The sequence below is a fragment of the Mesoplodon mirus genome (assembly GCF_964341445.2).
Source record: "Mesoplodon mirus genome assembly, chromosome: 3".
NCBI lineage: Eukaryota > Metazoa > Chordata > Mammalia > Artiodactyla > Ziphiidae > Mesoplodon > Mesoplodon mirus.
This window is the reverse complement of record NC_138978.1, coordinates 114,724,669-114,748,451: the sequence shown is the minus strand read 5'-3', so window position 1 is coordinate 114,748,451 and position 23,783 is coordinate 114,724,669. Positions and strand designations below refer to the sequence as shown.

The 23,783-nt window shown below is 42.4% G+C and overlaps 1 protein-coding gene across 1 annotated transcript; it reads right to left on the bottom strand.

The window, feature by feature from the left end:
* Positions 1 to 644: 644 nt before the first annotated feature.
* On the bottom strand, positions 645 to 17,296 carry FCGR1A (Fc gamma receptor Ia; the record flags this gene model as incomplete). Its single annotated transcript, XM_082612180.1, has 4 exons — positions 645 to 847; positions 13,640 to 13,855; positions 14,795 to 15,079; positions 17,251 to 17,296. 4 exons carry the CDS (start codon positions 17,294 to 17,296, stop codon positions 645 to 647), a joined length of 750 nt encoding a protein of 249 aa, XP_082468306.1.
* Positions 17,297 to 23,783: the final 6,487 nt, after the last annotated feature.

The window sequence follows — 23,783 nt, the reverse complement described above, 5'->3', positions numbered from 1 at the left end:
TGCCCACAGGCCTGCAGGTTCTGCCGGCCCGGAGTCCCTTTCTGGCTCTTGATGGTGGTGGAACCAGCAAGGAAGTCATCAGGGCTTGACTGGACAGCCGTCTCGTACTCTCCACCTTCTCCCTCCCTGCTGCTACCACCGCCTCCAGCCGCCTTTATTCTTGGGGTCTCGCCCAGACGGCCAGCGATCCTCCCCTTCCGGTGGTCCCCTTAACCAGGCCTCCGCGGAAGCCACCGCCAGCCGCAAACTCCCGCGCGCCCCGCGCCTCCCGGCAGCACCTGCGCTAGGCGGCAGCTGAGGCTGCAACCACAACAGGCGCCCATGGGGTGGCGCCGCCGCCAGGTCCGCGAGCGGGATCGAGCCCTCCCTCCATCCCCCCTGACCTACGAAGGGGTTTCTCAGCTGCGCGGTTCCGCTGCACCACCCGGCTCATTCGGGAGTCGGGTTCTCACACCTGCCGGCCCCGAGCAAACAGTTACGTCGGATATGAAGGAGCAGCCCCCGAGTTGGGTGCTTTTTTTGGGTACCGGGGCGAATCTGACACTCACGACCCCTTTCTCTCCTCTACCCGCCCGCCGCCTCTGCCGCCGACCTGACCAGAGCTAATTTCTTGCCCCGGCCGGCTCTGGGGAAACAAGTATTTCTCACGGGGCTCTGGGGGGAGGTTGCAGAAAGCTTGCACCCCGCCAGCCTCCGCGCCGCTGGGTCCGCGCGCACTGGCGGTTGCGGCTTCTGTGGAGAGCTAAGGTCGCAATGTGCACAGGAGACCACAGGGTGGCGCCAGCGGCCTTCCGTGGGATACGCACAACGCCGCCTCCGCGTCGGATCCGAGAGCTACCGCCATGGTCTGTCCATCCGGGAGCCCGGTTCTAGCCAGTAACTGTGGAGCTAAAAAAGTGTATTAATGACCGTTGGTAAGTAGCTGATTTACAATAGAATCTACTAACACGTCCCAGTTAGGAAGAGAAATGACTGATGAGTGATAACAAGCAGATTTGCAACCAAGTAAAAATATAAATATGGATTTACGCTATCTAGTACCCCCCCCCCTTTTCTGGCAAAAGTTAATGAAACAATCCCTTCTAAATTGTTACAGAAAATGGAAAACACACCAATTTACCTTCAATACATTCCTTTTACTTGAAGATATAATGTTGATCTGTTAGAAGTAAAAGGGCTTTTCAGGTTTTTTTGAAATCATGCAGACTGTTCAGCTGAGAAACAGACTGAGTCATGGATGAAAGAGATCAACCTCTTTACTGAGGATGGTGATAATGCAGGAAGACTGCTCTTTGAAGTTAGTTGATATTTCCCAGCATGCTTTTTGCATATCACTCTTTGTGATGGCATTTATGCTGTTCTCACAATATTTCCAGCTTCTTGCCTTAGCTTACTTTAGGATTTTACATCCTCTTTGTGTTTGGGTGGAGTTATGTAACCAGTTCTGACCGGTGAGTTGGAAGTGGGAGTGTTGCGTGTCACTTCTGGGCTGGAGCATTTAATTTCTGGTTTGAGATGCTCCAGAACTCTTTTTCACTCTGGCACAACAACTGGCCTTCTTCCTCCCTCTCAGTTGACCCTAGTGTAATATAAACAACAAAACTTTGTTGGTGTAAGGTGCTGAGATTTTGGAGTTGTTTGAGCCTTAACATACCCTAGCCTATTCTTATACAGCCTAATTCATAGATGAATAGACCAGGTATAGAGCTGTGCATGTTTGTTGTCCTAGATAAGGTGCGGTTGTTATCAGTATTTCTTTCTTTTTTTTTTTTTTTTTTTTTTTTTTTTTAGTATTTCTTACTTACAATTTCTTTGCCTTGCTCTCAGAAGACTTTCACCTCAGAGCCAAGCATTTTTTTTTTTAAATAACAGAGCAAGAGGCAAGGTCTTTAAATAAAAATTGTCATGAAATTTGCCCTACTTCTCTACAGTATACTAGGACTCAGAACATCTCAACATGGGCTAACATATCCATTTCTAATACCTCACTTTGCCCCTAACACCCATAAGTATAAAATAGAGAAAGACACAAAAACTTAACTCTGGTTTATAGTTCCTTTGTCTCTTTGGTACACTCAGAGATTTTTTTTTTTTATTCCCAGGGTAGTGTATCATGATTTGGGATGGGTGAGATATATGCCTTTCTTTTGTAAACTGGGAGAAGGGTGAGTGGGAAAGAGGAGGTGGAAAATGTGAACCAGCTTCAAGCATTTACAACGGGCATGTTCTTAGGCTGCACAATGTAATGAAAGAGTGCTTATGGAAGTTGATGTTTGGGGGTTGATTCCCTTAAACTATCATTGCCAATGTACCTGTTAGAACATCTTTATATATCCCTGTGGGTTCATACACTCTTGGGGGACACCTATGCCGGTGAGTAAAGCAATCCATATGTGTGACAATAGGGAGTGGTGGTGATTGTAGAATAAACTGCTGTATGGTGCTTGTTTCACCAGTGTTGAATAAAATCTTATTGACCCATTTCTTGATTCTACAAATAAAATTAGCAGGCTTGCATTTTGCTTCTAGTGTTAACTAGCGAAATTGCAAATCCTGACCTTAAAATGCAAGCCTTCATAATTCATAAAAGTACGATTAGAAACAAATGAAGATGTTCCCTCTCCCTTACAGACAGAGGGAGAGAGAACATTTTGCATCATAAACCAGCTCAAAAAATCTGATTTGATAAGGTTTTAAACCAAAAACATTCACAGGAATATCAAGCTTATTCTTCTGTGCACAGTGGAGCCGTGGTGCATATTTTCTGATGTTAACAACTTGTTTTGTTCTCTGTTAAAATAAATGTGTCCCTAGAAGTGTTATTTGAACAGTCTTATAAGACTCCAAAGACTTTATAAATTGTTGCAGTGGCATACAAAACGCTCAGGTTGGACTTTCTGGAAGCAGAGGCTGAGACAGAGTTTAGGGTACAAGATGATTATTAGGGATGAACCCTTGTGAAAGGAAGAATGAGGACATAGGATTGGGCAGAGGAAGAAATCAGACTGCAGTGAAGGCCTGACAGCCTTGATCGACCTGCTGAGGAGCTCTGGAGCAAATACTACTCCTGATAATTTGTTTGAAAAAGGCAAGGTGCAATAGTGTGTATATTATACTAACATTTGTGTACAAAGGGAGAGAGAGGGAAGGATGTCTCCCTTTATTTGCCTATAAAAGCATAAAAATCTCTGAGATGACAGAAAACAACCAATAGTAATTATCTTTTGGAAAGGACATTAGAAGGTGCTATAGACTGAATATTTGTGTTTCCTCCCGAATTCATATGTTGGAATCTAGTTCCCAAAGTAATGGTATTAGGAGGTGGGGCCGTTGGTGAGTGTTGATTGAGTCATGAAGGTGGAGCTCTCATGAGTGGTATTAGTACCCTTATAGAAGAGACCCCAGACAGCACCCTCACCCTCTGCATGTGAGGACACAAAAAGAAGATAGTCATCTGTAGATCAGGAATTGAGCTCTTACCAGACACCAAATCTGTAGCCACCTTGATCTTGGACTTCCCAGCCTCCAGATCTGTGAGAAATAAATTTCTGTTGTGTCCAAGTGACCCAACCTATGGTATTATTTTATAGCAGCCCAAACAGACTAAGACAGAGGGCTAGGAGTCCAAGATGGAAGGAGATTTTTAACTGTATATATTTTTTGTACATTTTGGATTTGACCATATATTCAAAAAGAAAAACAAAAACATTCTTAAAAATACATAATGTGATGTTAAATGTTCAATAACTGTTCTCAGCTATTCTGAAAAGAGCATTGTGTTAAAAACATGTAAGAGCTTGATTTGTCCTGATGATACTAAGATGATGGATATTTTTGTTTAAATATTAAGTTTTAAAAGATTTAAGTAATATTATTAGAATTTTTGTTCTTATGATGGCAAAAGACCAATTAAGCTTGTTTAACAAGATACATCTGATTATAAATCTTGAACATATAACCATGCATTAAGTTATCATTAGTGGACAAGATGGTGGTCAGATGAATTTGTTGCACATAATCTGGAGCCTAAACTTGGTTTTCAATGCATTTACTGAAGGGGATTCGTAAAACATACTTCTCATAGCCTCCAGTAAGTAAAAGCTGCTACCAGCTTTTACAAAAGCACTTCTGGCTTTCCCTGGATGCTAGTTCACACAGCAGAGGAGACTTCAAGAATCAGAGGCATTTTGGAGAACTGCCTGCAGGTGGCATCTGGAGTATGCAGAGGGGGCACAGGACTGACATGGTGGCACACAAAGCACAAGAAACAGAATGGCTCTCTTCCAGTGATCATGCCTGCTCCAAAGGCTGGGGGGAGCAGCCATTTCTGACTTTTTTCAGCTGTGCCCCTCCCTGCAAACTGAAAAACTGGTGTAAAGATTCAGGTTAATTAGTGCATTGTCTTTGTGCCAGAAACAAATTGGATTTAGTGATTCAAAAAATGAGACCATGAGGTAAAGTTTCCCTGTGGGTACCTGTTAATTTGTCTCTAGAGCAGACCTAGAGAACCTTTCACTTTCCTTCCCATGGTTTCCTGGTCCCACCATGGAGTCTACCGCCCCCACCCCAGCCCACATACACAGGCTTTCCCCAAAGGTGGAGTATGGTGAGCAAAGAAGGGATCAGGGATCCTTTGGGCCTCTCTCCTCAATGGATCCTGTGATTTCTGTGTGTTTCCACACACTGGATGGAATAAAAATAAAGAGGATTGAGCTCTTAGATAGGGCAAGTGCCAGGGAGAGGGCACTCAACCCCTGTAGGGAAACAGGAGGGCTGGACACTCACCTGGAGAAAGGAGGAGGTGGTACCAGGCCTTGACCAGACGCAGCACCAAGGCTTGGGGAACTGGAAGGTAGGCCTCAATTTGGGGGACCCCAAGAACCTATTTCCGGCACAGCTATATGCCAGAAATAAGGGTAGATGGAGGTGCAAATTGTTCAATCAAGAAACTGACTTAATCAAATCAATTATTAAAGTATATTAAAGTACATATGAGAAAATACTCTGACAAAGATACAAGTGTAGAAAAATCTGGAGAGGAAGCACAGAAGAAAAGCATGGGGAAGGAGGAAGTACTTCCTGATGCGTTAGCAATGACTGGCTCCATTACAGTTTACCCCAGGTCTATATCCATGCCTTCCCCCAACCTTCTGTCCCCAGGGAGCCCTTTTCCTGAAATTCTATCCACCCAGTATGGGTAGGATATAACTGTCTCCTCTGAGTGTGACTGTCACTCCTGCTTCAATTCCCAATTCCTTAGGCTGGAGTCTTCTACAAAGAGTCCCTCTATAGAGGGCCTTTGGGCCTCTTTCCTATGGAACTAATTCCCTGCAATTCTTCTCATTTCTGTTTCCCCAGTCTATAAGGTCAAACATGGGAAATCAATAAAGCTCCTACTATAATATATGACCATTTCTTTTAATACAAATGTTGGAGTTGTTGCATTTATATTGAGATGATGATTGTACTTTTTCTTTTTTTTGAACATCTTTATTGGAGTATAATTGCTTTACAATGTTGTGTTAGTTTCTGCCGTATAACAAAGTGAATCAGCTATATGTATACATATATCCCAATATCTCCTCCCTCTTGTGTCTCCCTCCCACCTTCCCTATCCCACGTCACTAGGTGGTCACAAAACAGAGCTGATCTCCCTGTGCGATGCAGCTGCTTCCCACTGGCCATCTGTTTCACATTTGGTAGTGTATATATGTCAATGCTACTCTCTCACTTCGTCCCAGCTTTCCCTTCCCCCCACCCCGTGTCCTCAAGTCCATTCTCTACATCTGTCTCTTTATTCCTGTCCTGCCCCTATGTTCGTTAGAACCATTTATTTTTTTTAGATTCCATATGTATGTGTTAGCATACGGTATTTGTTTTCCTCTTTCTGACTTACTTCACTCTGTATGACAGACTCAGGGTCCATCCACCTCACTACAAATAACTCAATTTCATTTCTTTTTATGGCTGAGTAATATTCCATTGTATATATGTGCCACATCTTCTTTATCCGTTCATCTATCGATGGACACTTATGTTGCTTCCATGTCCTGGCTATTGTAAATAATGCTGCAAAGATCATTGTGGTACTTCTCTCTTTTTGAATTATGCTTTTCTCAGGATATATGCCCAGTAGTGGGATTGCTGGGTCAAATCGTAGTTCTATTTTTAGTTTTTTAAGGCACCTCCACACTGTTCTCCATAGTGGCTGTATCAATTTACGTTCCCACAACAGTGCAAGAGGGTTCCCTTTTCTCCACACCCTCTCCAGCATTTATTGTTTGTAGATTTTTTGATGATGTCCATTCTGACCGGTGTGAGGTGATACCTCATTGTAGTTTTGATTTGCATTTCTCTAATGATTAGTGATGTTGAGCATCCTTTCATGTGTTTGTTGGCAATCTGTATATCTTCACTGGAGAAATGTCTATTTAGGTCTTCTGCCCATTTTTTGGATTGGGTTGGTTCTTTTTTTGATATTGAGCTGCATGAACTACTTGTGTATTTTGGAGATTAATCATTTGTCAGTTGCTTTGTTTGCAAATATTTTCTCCCACACTGAGGGTTGTCTTTTTGTGTTGTTGATGGTTTCCTTTGCTGTGCAAAAGGTTTTAAGTTTCATTAGGTCGCATTTGTTTATTTTTGTTTTTATTTCCATTTCTCTAGGAGGTGGGTCAAAAAGGATCTTGCTGTGATTTATGTCACAGAGTGTTCTGCCTATGTTTTCCTCTAAGAGTTTTTAGTGTCTGGCATTACATTTAGGTCTTTAATCCATTTTGAGTTTATTTTTGTATATGGTGTTAGGGAGTGTTCTAATTTCATTCTTTTACATGTAGCTGTCCAATTTTCCCAGCACCACTTATTGAAGAGGCTGTCTTTTCTCCACTGTATATTCCTGCCTCCTTTATCAAAGAAAAGGTGACCACATGTGCATGGGTTTATCTCTGGGTTTTCTATCCTGTTCCATTGATCTATATTTCTGTTTTTGTGCCAGTACCATACTGTCTTGATTACTGTAGCTTTGTAGTATAGTCTGAAGTCTGGGAGCTTGGTTCCTCCAGCTCCGTTTTTCTTTCTCAAGATTGCTTTGGCTATTCAGGGTCTTTTGTGTTTCCATACAAATTCTGAAGTTCTTTGTTCTAGTTCTGTGAAAAATGCCGTTGGTAGTTTGATAGGGATTGCACTGAATCTGTAGATTGCTTTGGGTAGTAGAGTCATTTTCACAATGTTGATTCTTCCAATCCAAGGCATGGTATACCTCTCCATCTGTTTGTATTGTCTTTAATTTCTTTCATCAGTGTCTTATAGTTTTCTGCATACAGGTCTTTTGTCTCCTTAGGTAGGTTTATTCCTAGGTATTTTATTCTTTTTGTTGCAGTGGTAAATGGGAGTGTTTCCTTAATTTCTCTTTCAGATTTTTCATCATTAGTGTATAGGAATGTAAGTGATTTCTCTGCATTAATTTTGTGTCCTGTTACTTTACCAAATTCATCGATTAGCTCTAGTAGTTTTCTGGTAGTACCTTTAGGATTCTCTACGTATAGTATCATGTCATCTTCAAACAGTGACAGTTTTACTTCTTTTAGGATTTGGATTCCTTTTATTTCTTTTTCTTCTCTGATTGCTGTGGCTAAAACTTCCAAAACTATGTTGAATAATAGCGGTGAGAGTGGGCAACCTTGTCCTGTTCCTGATCTTAGAGGAAATGGTTTCAGTTTTTCACCATTGAGAACGATGTTGGCTGTGGGTTTGTCATATATGGCCTTTATTATGTTGAGGTAGTTTCCCTCTATGCCTACTTTCTCGAGAGTTTTTATCATAAATGGGTGTTGAATTTTGTCAAAAGCTTTTTCTGTATCTACTGAGATGATCATATGGTTTTTAATCCTTTGATTTGTTAATATGGTGTATCACATTGACTGATTTGTGTATATGGAAGAATCCTTGCATTCCTGGGATAAACCCCACTTGATCATGGTGTATGATCCTTTTAATGAGCTGTTGGATTTTGCTGGCTAGTATTTTGTTGATGATTTTTTGTTCATCAGTGATACTGGGCTGTAGTTTTATTTGTGACATCTTTGTCTGGTTTTGGTATCAGGGTGATGGTGGCCTTGTAGAATGTGTTTGGGAGTGTTCCTCCCTCTGCTACATTTTGGAAGAGTTTGAGAATAGGTGTTAGCTCTTCTCTAAATGTTTGATAGAATTCGCCTGTGAAGCCATCTGGTCCTGGGCTTTTTTCTGTTGGAAGATTTTTAATCACAGTTTCAATTTCAGTGCTTGTGATTAGTCTGTTTATATTTTCTATTTCTTCCTGGTTTAGTCTCAGAAGGTTGTGCTTTTCTAAGAATTTGTCCATTTCTTCCACGTTGTCCATTTTATTGGCATATAGTTGCTTGTAGTAATCTCTCATGATCCTCTGTATTTCTGCAGAGTCAGTTGTTACTTCTTTTTCATTTCTAAATCTGTGGATTTGAGTCTTCTCCGTTTTTTTCTTGACGAATCTGGCTAATGGTTTATCAATTTTATTTATCTTCTCAAAGAACCAGCTTTTAGTTTTATTGATCTTTGCTATTGTTTCCTTCATTTCCTTTTCATTTATTTCTGATCTGATCTTTATGATTTCTTTCCTTCTGCTAACGTTGGGGTTTGTTCTTCTTTCTCTAATTACTTTAGGTGTAAGGTTAGGTTGTTTATTTGAGATTTTTCTTGTTTCTTGAAGTAGGATTGTATTGCTATAAATATCCCTCTTAGAACTGCTTTTGCTGCATCCTATAGGTTTGGGGTCATCATGTTTTCATTGTCATTTGTTTCTAGGTATTTTTTATTTCCTCTTTGATTTCTTCAGTGATCTCTTGTTTATTAAATAGTGTATTGTTTAGCCTCCATGTGTTTGTATTTTTTACAGTTTTTTTCCTGTAATTGATATCTAGTCTCATAGTGTTGTGGTCAGAAAAGATACTTGATACGATTTCAATTTTCTTAAATTTACCAAGGCTTGATTTGTGACCCAAGGTATAGTCTATCCTGGAGAATGTTCCATGAGTACTTGAGAAGAAAGTGTATTCTGTTGTTTTGGGATGGAATGTCCTATAAATATCAATTAAGTCCATCTTGTTTAATGTATCATTTAAAGCTTGTGTTTCCTTATTTATTTTCATTTTGGATGATCTGTCCATTGGTGAAAGTGGGGTATTAAAGTCTCCTATTATTGTGTTACTGTTGATTTCCCCTTTTATAGCTGTTAGCATTTGCCTTATGTATTGAGGTGCTCCTATGCTGGGTGCATAAATATTTACAATTGTTATTTCTTCTTCTTGGATTGATCCCTTGATCATTATGTAGTGTCCTTCTTTGTCTCTTGTAATAGTCTTTATTTTAAAGTCTATTTTGTCTGATATGAGAATTGCTACTCCAGCTTTCTTTTGATTTCCATTTGCATGGAATATCTTTTTCCATCCCGTCACTTTCAGTCTGTATGTGTCCCTAGGTCTGAAGTCGGTCTCTTGTAGACAGCATATATACGGGTGTTGTTTTTGTATCCATTCAGCAAGTTTATGTCTTTTGGTTGGAGCATTTAACCCATTTACATTTAAGGTAATTATCGATATGTATGTTCCTATTACCATTTTCTTAATTGTTTTGGGTTTGATTTTGTAGATCTTTTCCTTCTCGTGTTCCCTGCCTAGAGAAGTTCCTTTAGCATTTGTTGTAAAGCTGGTTTGGTGGTTCTGAATTCTCTTAACTTTTGCTTGTCTGTAAAGATTTTAATTTCTCTGTTGAATCTGAATGAGATCCTTGCTGCATAGTCATCTTGGTTGTAGGTTTTCCCCTTTCATCACTTTAAGTATGTCCTGCCACTCCCTTCTGGCTTGCAGAGTTTCTGCTAAAAGATCAGCTGTTAACCTTATGGGGATTCCCTTGTATGTTATTTGTTGTTTTTCCCTTGCTGCTTTTAATATTTTTTTCTTTGTATTTAATTTTTGACAGTTTGAGTAATATGTGTCTTGGCGTGTTTCTCCTTGGATTTATCCTGTATGGGACTCTCTGTGCTTCCTGGACTTGATTGACTATTTCCTTTCCCATATTAGGGAAGTTTTCAACTATAATCTCTTCAAATATTTTCTCACTCCCGTTCTTTTTCCCTTCTTCTTCTGGGACCCCTATAATTCAAATGTTCATGTGTTTAATATTGTCCCAGGGGTCTCTGAGACTGTCCTCAATTCTTTGCATTCTTTTTTCTTTATTCTGCTCCACAGCAGTTATTTCCACTATTTTATGTTCCAGGTCACTTATCCATTCTTCTGCCTCAGTTATTCTGCTATTGATTCCTTCTAGAGAATTTTAAATTTCATTTATTGTTTTGTTCATCATTGTTTGTTTGCTCTTTAGTGCTTCTAGGTCCTTGTTAAACATTTCTTGTATTTTCTCCATTCTATTTCCAAGATTTTGGATCATCTTTACTATCATTACTCTGAGCTCCTTTTCAGGTAGACTGCCTTTTTCCTCTTCATTTGTTTGGTCTGGTGGGCTTTTACTTTGCTTCTTCATCTGCTGCATATTTCTCTTCTTCTCATTTTGTTTAACTTACTCTGTTTGGGGTCTCCTTTTCACAGGCTGCTGGTTCGTAGTTCCCATTGTTCTTGGTGTCTGCCCCCAGTGGGTGAGGTTGGTTCAGTGGCTTGTGTAGGCTTCCTGGTGGAAGGGACTGATGCCTGTGTTCTGGTGGGTGGGGGCTGGATATTGTCTTTCTGATGGGTAGGGCTGTGTCTGGTGGTGTGTTTTGGGGCGTCTGTGAACTTAGTATGATTTTAGGCAGCCTCTCTGCTAATGGGTGGTGTTGTGTTCCTGTCCTGCTAGTTGTTTGGCATAGGGTGTCCAGCACTGTAGCTTGCTGGTCTTTGAGTGGAGCTGGGTCTTAGCGTTGAGACGGAGATCTCTGGGTGAGCTCTCGCCTATTGATATTATGTGGGGCTGGGAGGTCTCTGGTGGTCCAATGTCCTGAACTTGGCTCTACCTCAGAGGCTGAGGCCTGACACCAGGCCAGAGCACCAAGACCCTGTCGGCCACACGGCTCAGAAGAAAAGGGAGAAAAAAACGAAAGAAAAAAAAATTTTTTAATAATAATAAATTTAAAAAAACTGTTAAAATAAAAAAAAAAAATTAAAGAGAGCAACCAAACCAATAAACAAGTCCACCAATGAAAACAAGTGCTAAAAACTATACTAAGATAAACATAAAAATCAAAAACAAATCAGTTGCAGATAGCAAACCCCAAGTCTACAGTTGCTCCCGAAGTCCACAGCCTCAATTTTGGGATGATTTGTTGTCTAATCAGGTATTCCACAGATGCAGGGTACATCAGGTTGATTGTGGGGATTTAATCTGCTGCTCCTGAGGCTGCTGGCAGAGATTTCCCTTTCTCTTCTTTGTTCACACAGCTCCTGGTGTTCAGATTTGGTTTTGGCCCTGCCTCTGCATGTAGATCACCCTCAGGCATCTGTTCCCGCCCAGACAGGACAGGGTTAAAGCAGTGGCTGATTAGGGTGCTCTGGCTCACTCAGGCCTGGGGGAGGGAGGGGTACAGTAGTTATAATTGCAACGCGGGGCTGGCTTGACATTGCAACAGCCTGAGGCACGCTGTGTGTTCTCCCAGGGAAGTTGTCCCTGGATCATGGGACCCTGGCAGTGGTGGGCTGCACAGGCTCCCAGGGGTGTGTGGATAGTGACCTATGCTTATACACAGAATTCTTGGTGGCTGCAGCAGCAGCGTCAGCGTTTCATGCACGTCTCTTAGGTCTGAGCTGATAGCCGCGGCTCGCATCCCTCTCTGGAGCTCATTTAGGCGGTGCTCTGCCTTCTGTGGGCACACAGGGAAGGAATCCCATCTCCTCGCGCACCCCAAAACAATGGTCTCTTGGCCTCTTAGGCAGTTCCAGACTTTTTCCTGGACTCCCTCCCAGCTAGCTGTGGCACACTAGCCCCCTTCAGGCTGTGTTCACACAGCCAATCCCAGTCCTCTCCCTGGGATCTGACCTCCGAAGCCCTAGCCTCAGCTCTGAGACCCCGCCTGCCCCGGCGGGTGAGGAGACAAGCCTCTCAGGTTGGTGAGTGCTGGTCAGCACCGAACCTCACTGCAGGAATCTCTCTGCTTTTCCCTCTACACCCCTGTTGCTGCACTCTCCTCCATGGCTCCAAAGCTCCACCCCACCCCCCGTTCTTTTGTCTCTGTTTTTTCTTTTTTCTTTTGCCCTACCCAGGTACATGGGGATTTTCTTGCCTGTTGGGAAGTCTGAGGTCTTCTGCCAGCATTCACTAGGTGTTCTGTAGGAGTTGTTCCACATGTAGATGTATTTTTGATGTATTGTGGGGAGGAAGGTGATCTCCACGTCTTACTACTCTGCCATCTTGAAGGTCTCCTCTGTACTTTTCCTTAAGATGAAGGGGAGAAGAACATTCTCATTGTCCACAGACTAGTAAAGCAGTGGGCTAACATGCTTTTCCATCTGCTTCAAGTCCCAAGTTGCTTGAAGGTGCTTCTAGTTGCAGGGGGTGTGTTAAAGGTGAGTCCTGCCATGTGGAACCAGGACAGAGGCTGGGCAGGGACGCATCCTTGTTTGGCAGATAAGCTACATTTTTTTAAACCAAATAATCTAAGAATTATGTTGCTAGGTTTGTTTATACCCTTTCTGTTTTTTTCCTAAGCTTTAGCAAAGTCTTATTCACATATTTCATTTTTTTCTCAGCTGTGTTATAGAGTAACAGGAAAATATTTTGTCCAAGTGGGAGAGTAGTAGATCTTTAATCATCTATAAAATCAGAGGGTAAAATAACTCTCTGGAAGGAGGAGCTGGGGCTTTATGATATCACTGCCCCTCCCCCATGTGCAGTGCCATACTTGGAGAGCTGGGTTTAATTTATTAAGGAAAGCAGCGGTTACATTCTGCCTTCCTATGGGGCAGGGGACTCGGACAGATAAGCAGGACCCCTGGTGTCTCTGTACACAGAGAGGTTATGAGAAAACCTCAAATGAAAGGGCAAAAATAATGCACTCATTTCTCATCATGAGTTACTTCCTTGTATCTCTGTAAGATGTATGGACGCCAGTGTGCTAAAGAGAAAAGCCATGAAAGGATGATCCTGAGCACCAAGAGGTGTGAGCTCTCTCATTCTCAGTCACTCAGAATCATTTGTGGATTATGTTTCCTCCTATACTAGTCCCTCTTGTCTCCCTCATATCCTCCCTCTCTTACTGTTTCCCTCTCTCCCTCTCATTCTGTCTTTCTCTGTTTTAATCTCTAACATATACACACACTTACCTTTCCACCCTGTCCCCAGAAATAAATTATTGCTCAGACTACCCTAATAGAATAATCAGGCTAGACTTGACTTCCAAGTTTTTAAAAAATTTCTTTAGAGTAGGTCTCACTTCAAATCATCACTGATTACCAAATTTTCAAGTTTATCTCCATTGAAGTCACCTCATTTGTTTGCTTTATTTAAGAGTTAGATGCCATGGGACTCACAGTTCTAGTGTTTTTCAACTTTTGGACGTTTGTGCCCTGTGCTTATACACAGAGAAGAGGGGTAGGGACTGTCTAAATCTGTGGGTACCCACTGCACTGCTGCCACTGCCTACCCTCCCAGGGCCTCTCCTGGTGTGTCCTTTCTTGCAGTTCTTCTTGTTCCTGACATTTCAGCTCTTCTTCTAAATATCTATCATTTTGAAGGTAGGAAGTTACCTTCTTCCCATGATCAGAACCCAAAGAGATTTCTAAATTCCACTTTTTCTTTCTTTGTAGTTCCTTATGTATTATCATACAAAAAACAGTGTCCACCAAAAATATTATCCCTACTGCCAGATAGAAAAGAAAACGAAACTAGACAGGAGTTGGTAACTGGAGGCCTGCAAAAGAAAATGACAGAGAGTAAATGCTATTTAGAAACCAGAGGGATCTGGCTGAGTTATGTTTGGAAGAGAAGGTTGGCTGAGACCTGATATGTCTGTACCCAAGGCAGACACTGGTAATTTTAGGGGCAGGAGGGAGCTGATGGTAGCTCCAGCTGGGCTATATGGTTATAGACAGGCGGTGGGCTCCTCCTAAGAGCTTAACTGCCAGGGCCTTGCTGGTGGACTTACTCCCTAGTTTCAGAGACAACTGCTATTTCTATGCCATTTAATGACTAGAATTTAGGTTGAAGATAAACTTTTTTTCCCAAAAAGTCTTTGTTCTGGAGCTCACAATCCCTCCACCTCAGCCATATATAGACAGGCAAGTATTTATGTGCAATCCACAAAATCCCTATCTCGCTAATCTACGGTATGAGCTCCCTGAAGTAAAAACTGCACCCCAATGTCTTTATATCCCCATACCTATGACAACAGATAAGAGGAAGTCAGTATATTGTTGATTAGATTATTGGTGAGAGAGGAGGAGAGAGAGGGAGGGAAAGAAGGAGGAAGAGAGAGAGGAAAGAGAGGAGAGAGAGGAGAATGGGAGAAGGAGAAAGAGGGAGGGAGGGAGTGGGAGAGAGAGAAGGCAGGAGAAAATAAAGAAGGAAGGACAAAAGGACAGAAATAAATGGAAGAAGGAAAGAAAAGAAAGAAAAAGAAAGGGAAGGAAATTTAAGGAAGTTTATGAGGAGAATGCTGAAGTTTTGAATCAAGAGTGGAAAGACCTGTTCATGGTTTTTCCTAGCTGAGCTAGGAAAAAGGTGTCATGAGACCTCAATCCCATAGGAGATAAGGGAGCATCTCCTCATGTGCCAGTCAGTTCCCATCATTCTCACTCACCAAACACTTGAAGCTCCAACTCAGGGCGGTGCTTGATGACATTTCCATCTTCTGTGGTAGCCTCACACCAGTATAATCCGGAGTCTTCTTTTTTAGCAGGTAGTATCTGGTATCCAGAGGATATGTTCCTGCTCATCAGTGTCTTGCTTCCCACGTAGAAGGAGAAGTAAAGCTGCAAACCAGGCTTTTGTGGGAGCAACTTTGTTTCACAGCTCAGGTTGACCAGATTTCCCTCTAGGAGGGGGAATGACGAGGATGCTCTCAGCACTGGGGCTGGAAATAGCTCTAAAGAAAAAGTTGATAGGGATAGGGGGGCCTGCTTCAGTGTCAAGGTTTTTTGTTTGTTTGTTTGTTTTTTAATAGAAGATATATTCCCACCCCCTTTGGGAAACCTGCCCCTAGAGAATGCATCTATAAGGCATAATTTTCCCTACTTCTAGCAGAGAGTCATTCTTGGGGTTTCCACATAGACATACTTACAGTTGACAGTTTACCCCTATTCTACTGGGGAGAACACGTCTACACAGTCCATGCTTCCCTGAATAGCCATGTTATTATATGACCATGCCCTTTGGTAATGGTTGACCAGGAGTGGACACTGACCCCTACACTAGCCAGTTCAGTGACTCATTACTTGTGTTTCTGCCTTAAAAGATAATCTGGGGGAATTCCCTGGCTGCCCAGTGGTTAGGACTCCTCGCTTCCACTGCAGGGGGTCCAGGTTCGATCCCTGGTCGGGGAACTAAGATCCCAAAAGCCATGCAGTGTGGCCAAATAAATAAATAAATACATACATAATCTGGGACAAGAATTTCTTTCCCATAGGAATGAACTATTTTTCAGACAGAAAAAAGTTGCTAGTGGTTATGAGTACTAAGATAAAAGGCCATGAGAGAGTAACAACAAGGGCCACATGCAAACTGGGACAGAGGAAACTGCTTAGTTAGCATATGTTCAGAGAGAAGTGGAACCAGAGAGGCCACGGGGTCCCTGAGAGATAGACAGGAAATATAACCACATCCTAATGTCTTCCTGGCTATGGAGCTTTTATGAGATTCCATTGAGTTATTTTCTAATAACTCTCCTACCTACCTTGAGTGAGTCACTACTCCTTGCAACTAAAATAAAATTGATGAAATGGATTCTCACTATGCCATGGCCTTGACATTAGCTGGCAACAAAACTGGCCAAGGAATGTCATTTTAATATTATAGCATAGCCTTCTAAAGTATGTGAGAACATGGCATAAAATCAGTTAATTTCAGGGCTACACTACCTAAGAGGTTACCAACACCTTCCCATTATATTTCCCTTCTTGAATTATAAATAATTGCATTACCTGTCTATCTATCTATCTATATGTAAAATATATACAAAATAGTATGTATTACTACATATTTGAATATACTCAGCAGGTAATGTTATACAGTGGGCAATACATGACAGCATAAGCCAGCTACATCAATGTTAATAATGTAAGATGTGAAATCTTATTATTAAATTTTATTGTTATTATCACCATTATAGTACAATTTTTTATTAAGTTTCCTTTAGATAAATAACAATATAGAAAAATTAATGATCCAATAAAGAAATTTCCCTCCACTAATGTCCTCATCAAAATAGATAAAGTGGCCATCAAAATGAAAATTAAATTATGAAAGCAACACCTCTCTGGTTTTAAAAAGTCTGCTGTGGATATAAACTACTATATATAAAACAGATAAACAATAAGGTCCTACTGTATAGCACAGGGAACTATATTCAATATCCTATAATAAACCATAATGGAAAAGAACATGAAAAAGAATATGTATATATATGTATAACTGAATCACTTTGCTGTACACCAGAAACTAACACCACATTGTAAATCAACTACACTTCAACAACAACAACAAAAGTCTGCTGTGGTTCCAACCAGTCTTTGGTCTTCAGAAGCTGTTACTTTTATTTCTGGTGTCTATTTCTGCCAACACTTCCAAAGACAAATCTAGGGATCCTCTGATGTACCACGTTTGTGAAGTTCCTAAAGGTAAAGTACACCCATGAAACTATCCAAGCTACAGCTCCATATCCACAAAATTTAGAACCAGTGAGACCACTGCAAGCAAAAAGGCCAGGCTTACATTTTTTATTGCGACTTATCTTACCTGGAAGGGTGAACACCAAAACAGAAGAGAACAGAGAAAGAGTCTTGAATTCAAGTTTGCTGAAATACTAGGCAGTTCTTTTAGTTTGTCTCCTGTGGACTTAAAAGACTATGGGGAAATTGACTGTGAAGAGATTGATGGTAAATAAAGTTCAAAATCATATCTAAAAGACTGATAATTTCTAGTGTTGGTTTTAAATGTGGGAGAGAAAATTGCCTCATACAATTTGGGGCATGTAATTGGATTTATACTTCGGTGGTGCCCGCATATGGGAGTTTTAAATTCATACTACATTTCACCTACCTGTTCCACTTTCTGGAATGTATTCTCGGTAAACAGTTAACCCCATGTCTCCTCCAGTCGTGGAAAAAACGAATGATAGCGGTTAGAAAATGCCAAACCTAGTAGGAAACAAAGCCTCCTTCCCTGACCGGGAATCAAACCCGGGCCGCAGCAGTGAGAGCACCAAATCCTAACCACTAGACCACCAGAGAACTGCAAATTGCCAGCTCTTCTCCTTGCTTCTGACTAGAGTGACCTTTTCCCTTTGCTCTGGAAGGCCTTGAGCCTTCCGGAAGGGTCACCCGTCGTTCCAGAAATCCTTTCCTAAGGTCGTTCCCTCCCTGCTTCGCCCAAAAAAGGAGCCCGCGGGTGACGCTCCGAGCGCCCGCGAGGCCAGCCGGGTCTGCAAGTCCCGAGCGAGTTGCCTCATCCTGGCAGCACCTCAGAACCGGCCTGGTGACGCGTCTTTGCGAGGTGGCTGCGTGTGGAGAGAAGGTCACCGGTGACCGGGGAGCGTGCGAGGGGCCCAGTGGAGGCGGGAGGGAATGTGCGCGGGGTGAGAAGGGGCCGCGCACCGAGACCCGGCATCTCCATCGTCCAAATGTACTCAGGCGGATGTAGCAATGGAGACGGCCTGGATGGAAAACGCTTTTAAATCAGGCTCCAAGGCCCTGAACTGGATTCCGGATCTTCCCCATACAACCGGCTGCACCTGCAGTTTTCTTACCTTAGTTGAGGGCAACTCCATCCTTCGTGTGCTCACGCCAAAAAGCTTGATGCCCGTCTTTCACAATCCACAACCTAATCAGTTAAGAAATAGTTTTTCCTTTCTGGTTAATTGCGCACTTTGATCCACACAATCTTCTTGGTCTGATTTTGGCCCTTGACTCTCCTGATAAAGGCGCGGAAATCGATTCAACTCGCAACGCTCGGTCCGCTAAGACTTCAGGGTTTGAGACCTTTAACCTCGGGAGCGTGGGGTCGGGCCGCGGTTGAGACTTTTCTTGGCTCCGCCGGTACAAATCGGCCTCTTCCGGGCCTGTCCTCGAGGCCCGGGGGCAGGGCCGGGCCGCCTCAGCGGGGCCCCTCTTGATGGGTCGGGACCCCACACCTCGCGTGGCGCCGGCGGAGAAGCTTCCGGCGGTGTTGATTCAATTTGCCCGCGGTCTGTGAGACGCAGGGGCGCGGTGCGCGCGGGCGCACGAGGCGACTTTGTGGTTCTCGTGCACCCGCTGCCTTCCCGGCTCCTCTCGTTCTTCCTCACGGGCAGTAACGTCCGGGCAGGAAGAGACCTGTAGGAGAGAAAGGCAGCCTCTGCTTTAAGTCCTGTCCACTCAGGATCCAAAAACGGTCCTGAAGAGACAGAGGGAGAGGTGAAAACAGATTAAGGGAAAGGAAGAAATCCCATGCGAATTCCTCATCTAAACGCACCCTGAAATTGAAGTCGGCGTCCGCAGCGACCCGGTCCTCCCGGCGCTGGTGAAGGTGAGTCGAGTTCCCGTGAGCAGCTGGAGCCAAAGCTGACAACTGGCCAGGCGGCCAGTGAGTAAGCAGCCCCTTTGCCTCCCCAGATGGGCAGCACTTGAACTTGTAGCACTTGAACGTCTCTCCCTTGGCTTTTGATGGATTCCAAGGATGCAACAGATAGGTCAATTTTTAAAATGCACTTACTTGGGGTAAGAGTACTTTAAAATCTTTTAGCAAAGGAAACGGTTTATGGCTGGTATGAACGACGACTTTCAGGTGTGGGGGAAATACGAAAACCAATACACTAGGGAAAGCAACTACTGTTGATGACAGAGACCCAGGAACGGCACTTCAGCCAGGTAGGTTTGTCCCTTAGGTTGGGACCACTTTGTTTTAAGTGCACTGTTGGTAGAACTTAAGATAAATCTAGGACGTTCACAATGAATATTTTAATTTTAATAGTTTTCAATGGAAATACTCATTCCAGAAGTCATATAACAAACACATAAGGCCAGCTTTATGCCAATTTTACAAAAACGAAAAGGAAAGATGATATATAAATGACAAGGCCTAATAAAATGACTTTAAATATTGTTTTTTTCCACCAACATTTTTTCCGCCTTTGGATAGGTAGCATCTAACTCCTCTTTCTACGAAGTCTGACAATCACTGCAAGATCCTAATATCAGGCCCCAGGTTTATGTCTGGGCCCGGCTTACAACTGGTGGCGGTTTACGTCTGGGACCCAGGTTTACGTCCGGGCCCGGCTTACGACTGGGGGCGGTTTATGTCTGGGCCCCAGCTTTACGGCAGGGCAGGGTTTACGACTGAGGTGGGTTGCCTCTGGGCCACAGGTTTACGTCTGGGCTCAGCTTGCGACTGGGGAAGGTTTACGGCTGGGCAACAGATTGACGTCTTGGGCACAGGTTTACCACAGGGCTGGGTTTACGACTCAGGGGTGTTGCATCTGGGTCCCAGGTTTACGTCTGGGCCAGTCTTACAACTGGGGGCGGTTTATGTCTGGGTCCCAGGTTTAGGGCAGGGCCGGGTTTACGACTCAGTGGGGGCGTTGCCTCTGGGACCCAGGTTTACATCTGGGCCCGGCTTACAACTGGGGGCGGTTTACGTCTGGGCCCCAGGTTTACGGCAGGACCGGGTTTACAGCTCGGGGGAGGGGCGGCGGTTGCCTCTGGGCCCCAGGTTCATGTCTGGGCCTGGCTTATGACTGGGGGCGGTTTACGTCTGGGCCCCAGGTTTACATCTGGGGGCGGTTTACGTCTGGGACCCAGCTTTTCGGTAGGGCCCCAGGTTTACGGCAGGACTGGGTTTACAACTCGGGGGAGAGGTGGCGGTTGCCTCTGGGCCCCAGGTTTATGTCTGGGCCCGGCTTACAACTGGGGGCGGTTTACGTCTGGGCCCCATGTTTACGGCTGGGCCCCATGTTTACGGCAGGGCCGGGTTTACAACTCGGGGGAGGGGCGGCGTTTGCCTCTCTGCCCCAGGTTTACATCTGGGCCTGGCTTACGACTGGGGGCGGTATACGTCTGGGCCCCAGGTTTACGTCTGGGCCCAGCTTGCGACTGGGGAGGGTTTATGGCTGGGCACCAGATTGATGTCTTGGCCCCAGGTTTACCACAGGGCTGGGTTTACGACTCAGGGGTGTTGCATCTGGGTCCCAGGTTTACGCCTGGGCCCGGCTTACGACTGGGGGCAGTTTATGTCTGGGCCCCAGATTTAGGGCAGGGCCGGGTTTACGACTCAGTGCGGGGGTTGTCTCTGGGCCCCAGGTTTACATCTGGGCCTGGCTTACGACTGGGGGCGGTTTACGTCTGGGCCGCAGGTTTACGTCCGGGCCCGGCTTACGGCTGGGGGCGGTTTTCGTCTGGGCCCCAGCTTTATGGCAGGGCCGGGTTTAAGACTGAGGTGGTATATGCCTAGTAGTGGGATTGCTGGGTCATATGGTAGTTCTATTTTTAGTTTTTAAGGAACCTCCATACTGTTCTCCATAGTGGCTGTACCAATTCACATTCCCAACAGCAGTGCAAGAGTGTTCCCTTTTCTCCACACACTGAGAAAAAAAAAAAAAAAAAAAAAAGACCCTAATATCAACTTTCTAGTTCCAGCTTACTCTTCCCTAAGCCTTTCCTCAGCATCTCCGCATCATCTTTTCTATACAATAAAAGTAAGTTCTACTTCAGCCTTTAATTTGCAACCCCACACTGTTGTACTAGGCTGCAACAATCAGCCTAGTAAATTAGGATAGGCCCTCCAGGGGACTGTCCCTACAAAGAATAGATAATTGCAAATCAAACATTGTATTCATGGGTGTAAGGAAAATGACCTTTTTTTTTCCAAAAAAATCTAGATTCATTGTTGAATGTTGCAGATATTTTGTCTCTCAATCAGCTCTGAAGGTAACTGGAGATTTTTCTCTGGAGGCTGCAATAGAGGATCTTTGGCTAACAGGTCAGCCATAATTTGTGAACGCACGTATCCTACAATTAAGTGAGAGGGATTAAGTGACAGCATTATCTGGATGTGCATGGTGGCTACTTTAGTATATACACGTTTCAAAATTTATTGAGCTGTGTGAAAAAGTCAAACCTGGAAGACTTTAAGATTTACTATCAAGCTGTTTATTACTACAAACAAGATAGTATGGGAATGGCAAAAGGATACATGTATAGATAAATGGAACTGAATTGAGACACCTAAAACAGACCCACCTTATATGGTCAAATTATTTTTTTTAAAAGACACTAGAGCTATTCAATGGGGAAAGGAATATTATTTCAATAAATAGTGCTGGAACAACTGGATATCTATGTAGTGAAAAAACCTACAATCCCTACCTCACAATATACACAAAAGCTAATTTGAGTTGGATCATAGATCAAACCATACAAACTAAAGCTATAATGTTTTATAAGAAAATACATGAGAATATCCTTGTGACCTGGTAGTAAGCAAAGGTTTTCTAAATATGACACAGAAAGAAGTAAAAAATACAATGATACATTAGGCTTTAACAACATTAAAAAGTCTTCTCATGAAAATATACCATTAAGTAAGTGAAAAGTCAAGTCACAGATTGGAAGAAAATAGTTACAAAAGATATCTGACAAAGACTATGTCTCCAGAATATATAATGAACTACTACAGTTCAGTTTAAAAATGGAAACACCCATTTTTTAAAACAGGCAAAAGCTTAAACACACTTCAAAGAGGAAGATATATTAATGGCCAGTAAGCACATAAAAAGTGTTCAATATCATTAGCTGTCAGGGAAATAGATATTAAAACTACATTGAGATAACACTCCACTCAGTAGCATGGCTAAAATTATAATGTCTGAAAACATCAAATCTTGGTGAAGATGTGGAAAAACTGGAATTCTTATACATTTTTAGTGGGACTATAAAATGTTATAGCCACTTTGGTTTGACAATTTCTTATACATTTAAACATAAATTTACATAAATATCCTTTTGTTCCCAGAAACACTTCACCTAGATATTCTTCCAAGAGAAATAAAAACACATGTCCATACAAAAAAAATTGTAGCAAGAATGTTCATAGCATTTTTATTCACAATAGCCCAAACTTGAAGCAACCCAAATGTCCATTATCAGGACACTGGTAAACAAATTGTGGTATATCCATGCAATGGAATACTACTCAGCAATAAAAAGTAATAAACTTTTGATATACTCAACAATATGAATAAAACTCAGAGCCATTATGCAGAACACAACAGCGTTCATATTCCATTATTCCATTTACAATAACTTCCCGAAGACGTAAAAGTGAGGTGCAAAATATCAGCACAGTGTTTTTCAAAAATAATGACAATGAAAATGATGATTCTACTAAGTATAACATTATTGATCAAGTAGCTACTAAATTTAGGCACAGCTAACAATGCAGAATGAAGTAGACTACTCCTATTAGGCCCATTTTACAGAAGAAAGAATTGAAGCACATAAAGTTTAAGTTACTTGTCCAAGGCCACACAAGGGCTGAATCAGTTTTACAAACCAGAACCTGTGCTCCTGAGCACAGATTGACCAGGTCTTTCTTCCCAGTTTTAGGTTTTTCTGGTTTTCTCAGCTGTAGGGATAAGAAGGGGAGAGAGAAGGAAAGAGAGGGCCAAAGAAAGAGTGAGAGATGGAAGTACAAGTATCTGTAGTTATCAAAGAGCAGAGCAGGAAACTATTGTGAATGTTTTTACATCAAAGGTTGTAAAAATTTGGGGGAGTCTGGGTTGGTGGTCTGCAAGCAAGCTATGTATTCTATAGTGATTAAGTATTGTGCTGAGGTCAGGAGATGAATCATATATGTAAAAGCTGAAAGCTAAAACATTAAAGCTTCTAGAAGAAAATGTAGGAAAATATATTCACAATCTGGGGATAGGAGAGATGTCTTAGAGTAAGATGCCTTAACAATAAAAGAAAAAATAAAGAAATTAGATTTCATCAAAATTAAAAACTTTTGCTCATCCAAAATCACCATAAAGTAAAAAGGCAAGCCACAGAGTAGGAGAAGATATTTGCAATATTCTTAACTGAAAATGACTCTAGTATTGAATGTATAGAGAACTCATAGAAATAATAACAAAAAGCCAAGCCATATAAAAATGAGCAAAATACTGGAATAGGCTTTCTTCACAAAAGAGAATTTCTAAATGGACAAAAGACCTAAGAGATGTGCAATATCATTACTTATTAGGGAAACACAAATTAAAACTACAATGAGATACCTTTATGCACCCATAAGAATAAGTAAAACTTCAAAGACAGAGAACGGCAAATGCTGACAAGAATGTGGAATAACTTATAATATCTTGCTGCTGTTGAGAAGGTAAAATCACACAGTCATTCTGGAAAATTGTTTTGGCAGTTTCTAATAACGTACACCTACCCTGTGACTGAACAATTCTACTACAAAGTATATACTGAGGAAAAATGAATGCACATGTCTACAGAAAGGAATTATACAAGCATATTCATAGCAGCTTTGTTCACAATAGCCAAAACTAGAAATAGCTCAATTATCCATCAACAGTGATATGGACACACACAGGAATA